The 8,468-nt window shown below is 37.6% G+C and overlaps 1 protein-coding gene across 1 annotated transcript; it reads right to left on the minus strand.

The window, feature by feature from the left end:
• Positions 1-707: 707 nt before the first annotated feature.
• On the minus strand, positions 708-2,660 carry LOC141690557 (putative inactive receptor kinase At2g26730). Its single transcript, XM_074495348.1, has 2 exons — positions 1,373-2,660; positions 708-1,270 (listed from the first exon to the last, which is right to left on the minus strand). Exons 1-2 carry the CDS (start codon positions 2,658-2,660, stop codon positions 708-710), a joined length of 1,851 nt encoding a protein of 616 aa, XP_074351449.1.
• Between the last annotated feature and the right edge of the window lie 5,808 nt (positions 2,661-8,468).

Here is an 8,468-nt window from a genome sequence, read left to right on the forward strand (position 1 = left end):
CCAAGCGTTTGGGTGCAAAGTGCAAGATACTTCGAAGTCTCCCAACGAGGACACCCGTTGACTATAGAGACAGAGCTCCCAAAGCACACACCAAATTTCACCCCACATCCCCAATGAGGACACCCATTGACTACAGGAGGAGGCCTTCAGTCCAGGCATACCCCTGGAGGTCTTTGACCACGGACACCGCCTTTCCTGTAGATATACTACAGGAAGGAGTTCTTCAATAGAGTACCTACATCAAATACGTTAGTAATAATAATCTTCGTCTTACTTGAATCTTCCAAAGTACTCGGCCAAGCAATCATGTTTGAAGTTTTCACAAAACCTTTTGTTCCTTTAGGGCGCGTCCTAAGGCTCACAATAGGAGGATATTTAATAAGGAAACTCACTGCCTTTCATTAGTGACTGGGCGCGCCTTCCCCTTATGCTGAAGGCGCGCCCCTTTATATATGGGGCCAAGTAACAGCAACTTTACCAACCATCAAAACATAGGGCATGCCTTATATACATAGAGGGCGCGCCTCCTTTCCTTTTGCAAGGCAAATTACCTTATCCATTCCGTAATTTTAGGCATTTCCTCCTCAATTTTGACTATTTTATCAATCTCAATCTGAATATTGTTTATACCAATTTTTGGACATAACAAAATGTAATGCAAACTTTACAGTATGAAATTAAATCATGTATATTAAGAGCTATGTATATTAAGAGCTACTGGAGGATCCCTCTTCTTGTTCCTTTATAGAGTTAATCATTTCCACAACTTCTGTAATACTTGGCCTACCATCTGGGGATGCATTTGTGCACTTCAGAGCTAATTGCAACAAAGTTACCAGGCTCTCTTCATAAGCACCTTCTGAAGTGAGTGACTTATCAAACACTTCAACTGTCCATTCTTCTTTAACAACCGAGTGTACCCATTTATCCAAATCAAATCCTGTATTCTGAACTAACCTTCCTGTTAGTAACTCCAGGAGTATCACGCCAAAAGCATAGATATCTACTTTGAAGGTAGCGTACGCTCGGCCACCAGTAGGATCTGCAGTTTTCAAAGTGTTGGCTTGGATATAATTTTCAACCACCATTAGTCCATATTCACTGATGCAAGGTTCCATTTTGTTGTTCATCAATATGTTAGAGGATTTTAGATTTCCGTGAGCAATCCCATCTGCATGAAGCTTGTTGTGCATGAATGCTAAAGATTCAGCAATGGTAGCTGCAATGGTTAGTCTGCTTCCCCAATCAAATATTTGTCCGTTCTGGGATCCTGAAATGAAATAAATTGAATTGAGTGTTTGGGCACAGTAATTAATTTAATCTGTAAAGAATAATATTAAAGAGTGTTTTGAGAAGTGAGAATGTGAATAACCTTGCAGAAGGCTCAAGAGACTTCCATTGTGCTGGTAATCATAAACCAAGAGCTTCTCCTGCTTGGAACAATAGTAGGCAAGAACAGATAGAACTTTTGGATGTGTCACTTGGCCTATTCTCTGCATTCTTTTCTTGAAATGCTCCGCAGATATACCCCAATCCTTGATCCTTTTAACGGCTAAAATCAATCCGGAATTAGGTGTGACCTTGTATGTGCTTCCGTGTTTTCCTCTTCCAAGCAATTCTGCCGGAGCTCGAAGCAAATCCTCAAATTTCATCCCCTTTATATCTGGATTAGAAAGGACTAAGAGTGAGGATGAAGCCATCCCACTTTCAGCAGATGTAACTGAAAATTCGGATCTTTTCACATTCTTGTATTCAGCAGAACTACTATCACTATCATCAGCTTTTACAACATTGGTCTTCTTGTTTTCAGATCTGACATTCATGATCACCCTGTAGCTAATAATAAGTATCACAATTAAGACAATAATGGCTGCGCCACAGTATATAAGATATCGAGCCAATGAGTTCTTAGATTTCTTTCTTGTATCTGGACAAATATTAGCAAGGGGTTTCCCGCATAAACCAGGATTACCTAAAAAGCTGCTTTCACCGAAACGACCATCAACATCAGGAATTGGACCACTAAGATCATTGTTGGAAACATTGTACTCTACAAGGTTGGAGAAATCATATACTGGCATCTCTCCACTAAACTGATTGTTGTTAGCTAGAAATGTTAACAATCCTGAGACTTTTGACATTTGAGGAAGCTTTCCTGAGAACCCATTATTTGATATATCAATCCTTTTCAGATTATTCAATCTTGAGAGAGACTTTGGAAATGAGCCTGAGAAACGGTTACCACTCAAATACAAGTGAGTCAGATTTTTGCAGCCCAAGATGTCTTTTGACAAGTCTCCCACAATGTTGTTATTCTCCAGGCTCAGGACAAAAAGCGTATTTGTCTTGCAAAGCAACTCAGCATCGAGAACTCCTGTGAGATTGAGCTCATTAAGAACAATTTTTTTTACAAACTTTTGGCTGCCATCACAGCTAATTCCTTCCCATTTGTCAATGCAAGGGTCTGAACCTTCATTCCAACCCCAGTTTGCGCCTCTTTGCGCATTTCTAGGCGAGAGTTTTTCCATGAACTCAACTAGCGACATCTTCACATCATCCTCTTCTGATACAGCCACTGAGATGAGCAGAAAAGGAACCAAGACTAACCATAAACAAGCTCCAAGCATTGCAGAATTTATTTTGAAGTTCTCAGGCTCCATTTTTATTATTTTGTGCTTTCTAATTTCTATATATGGCCTTTCCGCTCAATGGCAATGTACTAGGAGAAGATGATGTATGTAACAAAATTTGGAAATAGTTGTCAATCTACATTGACAAATGTCTGCATTTACAATCTTATATTGTATCGACCGAAAAGCCTGCGAAAAGCGTGAGAAACATAAAAATGTTCTCAAGCCGGCCCTTGGAACTTGTCAAAATGTGATATGTTCATAAGCCTAATGGCACACCTTTTACCCTTTCTTCTAGATTATATATACAAATGTTTGGATTGTAGTGAAGAGTGCAACACCATTGGACTTACTATCATGAAAAACAAGGCACGCTATATTATAAACTTAAAATTTCGACCCTTTGTGTTCTTTTGTTTTTGTAATTGGGGTAGGGGAGGGCTTCACACAGCAGGGGACTCTGCTGCTGTCTTCGTCAATATGCTAAAGTTAACATTCGTTGCTTAGTGAATAATAAATACTGCACGTTTTCTTTGGTCTTTTAACTCAATCAATCTGTGTACTTGAAGTTCAATTCAGAATTCATTTTCTAGTTTAAAACATTATCATATCTGATCACATATAGTTTTCTGCTTCCAAGATAATTAAGAGGGAGATAATTTATAACTTGAGCTGCTACTTCCCACCAGATATCATTCATTCCGACCAACTGATCCTTAAGATTCTATTTTTGCTTTGTCTCATCCACTTAAATTGGAATCATTTGGGATTCAAATTTCTAGATATGCAATGAAGACCTGAAGATGTAGCTAGGCTGAACCATGATCAAGATTTGAGGAACATGCATGCAACTACTGGCTGATTTGGAACAACAAGGAGGGCCTGTTTTAAGACAGTGATTATTTACAACCTTGGATTAAAGTTATACTATAGGGTGCAGACGTCAGGGTGAAGTAGAAGATCTTCATCTCAATGCCCCTTAAGCGACATTACATTAACGTTGCTCACCCTTAATCTCTAAATTGTGAGACTATGGGCCTTCATTCCTCTATTGATTAACTCTTCATACCCAAATACGCAGACTTTCGAGTGAGAGGATATTAAAATATAATATGATCCTGAAACTTGGGAGATGTGATCATATAATACAGTATGATACCGATCATGTTGAATTCAACTCGTGAGCCTTCAAATTTTAAAAACTCTGGTAACTTGCCATTTTTAACGTCGATATATAATTTCATTGTGACATGGACTTGGAAGTGTTTCAAGATCAACAAATATGGTTTGCCCAGGAACATGATATTATAGTCTATAATATGTCTTGTGTTCATCAAATCGAGATTTCCGGAAAGTTCCTCTGCTGGTGAATACGCAGGCGTACCTATATTAATCACTCAACAAGGGGAAACTTGTTTCTGATTAATTAGCGTGTTGCTTAATCTTATAGCATTATTTATTAAACTTAGGCAACTAGGCACTGGCCGACCAATCGAACTATCATCTTTTTTATTTTGCTTCAGAGGTACTTCTTTATTTCTTAATAACGAAACCTTCAACTAAATACAAGGCACGTACATATGTACTGTGTCTATGTATATAGGGAATTAACCAAACGAGAACCCCTCCATTTTATACTATTTTTTATTTTTCTATTAATCACTATCACACATTTCCTTCTTCCACCCAACTATTTTCTTATCAATTCTACAGCCACCACTGCACTCTGTCTGCCCTTACCGTCCGATGCCACTGTTGGGTATAATTCTAACTACCCAGTAACAATGGATAGTTATATATATAATAACAAGAACAATGGATAGTTATATATATAATAACAAGAACAAGACAAATAACCAACTAACGAAACAAAACACGAAGACAATAACAAACTATAATCAGAGACTGTAATTGACAAAAAAAGGAAATAAAACTTATCTTTTATCGCTTTCCAAATTCTGATAATAAAAATAACACAACAGCTGAGTCGTCAAACCCTTCAAGAGGACTTGACTGTTCTTGTAGAGATTATTGTCCCCCACTTAAGCTGTGATGGAATGCAGCAATATCGCTTACAGGATAAAACAATAACATATCAATCTGGCCACAGAATCAACAATGATCAACGGCGACTTGTACCACAGTTTGCCCAAAAAACCTTAGCAACTCATATATGTTTACGAGGTAGGCACCGAGACTTGTGTTATTTTTATCTCAAGTATACCTCTCAATATATAGGGATCTCAAGTTGCTCTTCTTCTATTTTACTCGATGTGGTATCTCAAGTAACAAAACACAAAAAGTAAACAAAATGGGTTTTCCTTATTATTTATATTATATCCTGATTAATTAATATTAATATTACAAAATATATTCAGAGTATGATTAAAATAATCATTACCCAATATATTTAATATTAATAATTAAATAATCAATATAAATAATTAAACTTATAATAGAAAAGAAAAATATAAGAGTTCCTACTAGCAATAGGCCACACAAGCATTCCACTTATGCTAGTAGTTGTAAACTACACTAACACAAGATGCTATATAAACTCAATATCTTTCTTTTACAATATCAATGTGGGACAAAATCCCCATAACCCATTTCAAACAAGCAACTTTGTCTCAATATATTCATGCATTCCACTAAAAAAATATCTTAGATCCAAATATGAAAGTTTAAGTCCTCATGTCAAGGAACAATCTCCAAGTGTTAACTTTCAAAAATCATATCAAGAACATATAAAAAATATGCCTCAAACTTTCCATTTTCTAACAATCCCCCACAAATCCATAATTAAATTGCATACCAGATTTTATACATGACATGTTTTTCAGAGTCGGTACCCTTCCGGGTTTGAACCCTCCTAAGTCCTCTACTTCGATGGCTACCGGATACAGATGGAATATTTCACCTTGAATCTTTATCCGTTGGGTGTAACCACACTCCATAGACGACGACAAGTCAAAGGCTATGGTGCCAATCTACGGCTTTGAGACGTTAATGGTCATGTCTCGATCCAGTTCATCGAATGTTTCGGGGAATAACCCTTTCCTCTAATTGCGACTACACAATTACATTCGCTTAGCTGGGTATCTCCAGAGATGTACTTCTATCATCTCGTCAAACGACTTGACCCCATCCAGAGGTCAAATAACTCTTGCTAACTAGCAGTTCAAGTACCTCTTAAGGTTTACAAGGGATAGACTCAGATACATAAGTATCGAAATGTATATGGTAGAGGTACTACCAATTCATCCTTACAACTTGTTATTACCACATTGAATACACTTCGAGGGATCTCCTCTCAGGTGTATTGGGTTCCCGCTGTTGATGAATTATAATGGGTTATCAGCCCCATCCCCAACCTCGACTTAAGGACTACAACATGCTCAAGCCCTTTAATCAACAGGTCAGCTATATTATCCTGAGTTCCTATGAACTCTATAGCAATAATCCTATCAGACACAAGACCCCTTATAGACTTTAGTTTAACTTGGATGTGTCTCTTTGTTTTAGCATTATAATTCACACTTCTGATCTTGTCGATAGTTGTACGGTTATCACAATGAACAGAAATGGAAGGAAGCGTCTTGCTTACTAAAGGTAACATTGACATTAGTCCATGTAACCATTCAGTCTCCGTCCCCGTGGCATCAAGTGCATACAACTTAGCCTCAAAAGTAGACCGAGTAATCAAAGTCTGTCTTGAAGACTTCCGGGACACTGCTCTACCCGCAAGGGTAAACACATATCCAGTCACTCCATTGGAACAAGATTTCTTAGCTATCTAATTTGCATCATTGTACCCCTCGAGTACCCCCGAAAATCTCCGGTAATGCAAGCCACGGGAAATAGTTCCCTTCAGATATCTAAGAACTATATCCAGTGCCTCCCAATGAGTCTTGTTTGTACAGCTTGTATATCTAGCCAACTTAGACACAGAATAAGAAATATCTGGCCTAGTCACATTAGCAAGATATTGTAAACTCCCAATAATCTGAGAATATCTTAACTAAGACATAGGAACTCTTGAACTATTCTTGACTAAGGAAACTTTTGAATCATATGATGTACTAGCGATTCTATAATTTGAATAACCGTACTTCTCAAGTATAGATTTTTCTATATAATGAGACTATGACAAAGTTATTCCATCAGTTGACTGAGTCAACTTGATCCCAAGAATCACGCTAGCCTTACCCATATCTTTCATCTCAAAGTGTCTCTTCAAGAAACTCCTTATCTTGTTAATAATCTCAATATTGGTTCCAAACAACAAGATATCATCTACATACAAGCATACGATCACACAATCATTACCTCTAACCTTATAGTAGATATACTTGTCACTTTCATTAACTAAAAACTCGAAGTCTAAAACAGTTTCATCAAACTTTTTATGCCAGTCTATAGGTGCTTATTTAAGGCCATAAATGGACTTGACTAGTCTACATACTTTCCTCTCATTACCAGATGCAACAAATCCCTCAGGCTGATCTATATAAATCTCTTCTTCAAGGTCATCATGAAGAAAAGCTGTCCTTACATCCATTTGATGGATGATAAGACCATGTACAGAAGCCAATGCAATAAGCATTCTGATTGTTGTCATTCAGGCAACTGGAGAATATGTATTAAAATAATCAATGCCTTCCCTTTGCCTAAAGCCCTTAGCAACTAGCCTAGCCTTGTACTTATTTATTGAGTCATCAGGGTTTAGCTTCCTCTTGAAGATCCATTTACATCCAATAGTAGAACACCCAGGAGGGAGATCCACTAACTCCCATGTTCCGTTTGAAACAATTGAGTCAATTTCACTCTTTATAGCTCCTTTCCAATGCCTTGACTCCGAAGAATCCATGGCTTGATGGAAAGTTAAAGGCTCATCCTCGACATTGTAAGTGATAAAGTCACTTCCAAAGTCCTTGACTACCTTTGCACGCTTACTCCTTATAGGTTCCTCTACTCCGTTAGGAGTAGAGCTACTACCAGGTTCCACCCCCATATTTGTCATCTTTTCCACATGATCAGGAATAGAACTCGATGTGTGAGTGGGATCATCCTCAGAACTACCCAAAGGTATACCAGTCTTTATAGGGAATACTTCCTCAAAGAAAGTTGCATCACGAAACTCAACTATCATATTTGCCACAATACCATCTATGTCAGATTTCATTACTAATAATCTCATAGCAGTTGTGGTTTCAAGATAGCCCAGAAAGATACAATCAACAGTTTTCGGACCCAGTTTCTTTCTCTTGTGTTCAGGGACAAGCACCTTAGCAAGGCACCCCCACACACGAAGATAACTCAAACTTGTCCTACGCTTTCTCCATAATTCATATGGTGTCGTTTTCATATGTTTCAAAGGGACTCTATTCAAAATATGGTAAGCCGTATTCAAAGCCTCTCCCCACATGTACTTAGGCCACCCAAAATTAATTAGCATACTGTTAATCATGTCTTTAAAAGTTCCGTTCTTTCGTTCTGCCACCCCATTAGATCAGGTGTGTATGGTGGAGTAACCTCATGAACTATACCATTCCTTGCGCAAAATTCATTAAACAAGGTACTCGTATACTCACCACCTCTATCAGACCTCAAACGTTTAAGTACTTTGCCAGTTTGTGTTTCAGCTTCATTTTTATATATAATGAATTTATCTAGTAATTCATCCTTATGTTTAAGCAAATAAACATACCAAAATCTACTACAATCATCTATAAAGGTAATGAAATATCTGCATTGATCCTTAGTCAACACACCATCAAATTCACATATGTCTGAGTGCACTAAATCTAACAAGTCTGAATCCCTAACAACATTATG

This window comes from Apium graveolens, chromosome 10 (assembly GCF_009905375.1).
Source record: "Apium graveolens cultivar Ventura chromosome 10, ASM990537v1, whole genome shotgun sequence".
Classification (NCBI taxonomy): Eukaryota; Viridiplantae; Streptophyta; class Magnoliopsida; order Apiales; family Apiaceae; genus Apium; species Apium graveolens.

What these genes read in the sequence shown, in the direction of transcription:
- LOC141690557 (XM_074495348.1), bottom strand. Translation starts at nt 2,660, where the DNA reads ATGGAGCCTGAGAACTTCAAAATAAATTCTGCAATGCTTGGAGCTTGT. An exon ending in TCTCTTGAGCCTTCTGCAAG is followed by an intron (nt 1,271 to 1,372) that starts GTTATTCACATT and finishes ATTTCATTTCAG; the next exon opens with GATCCCAGAACGGACAAATA.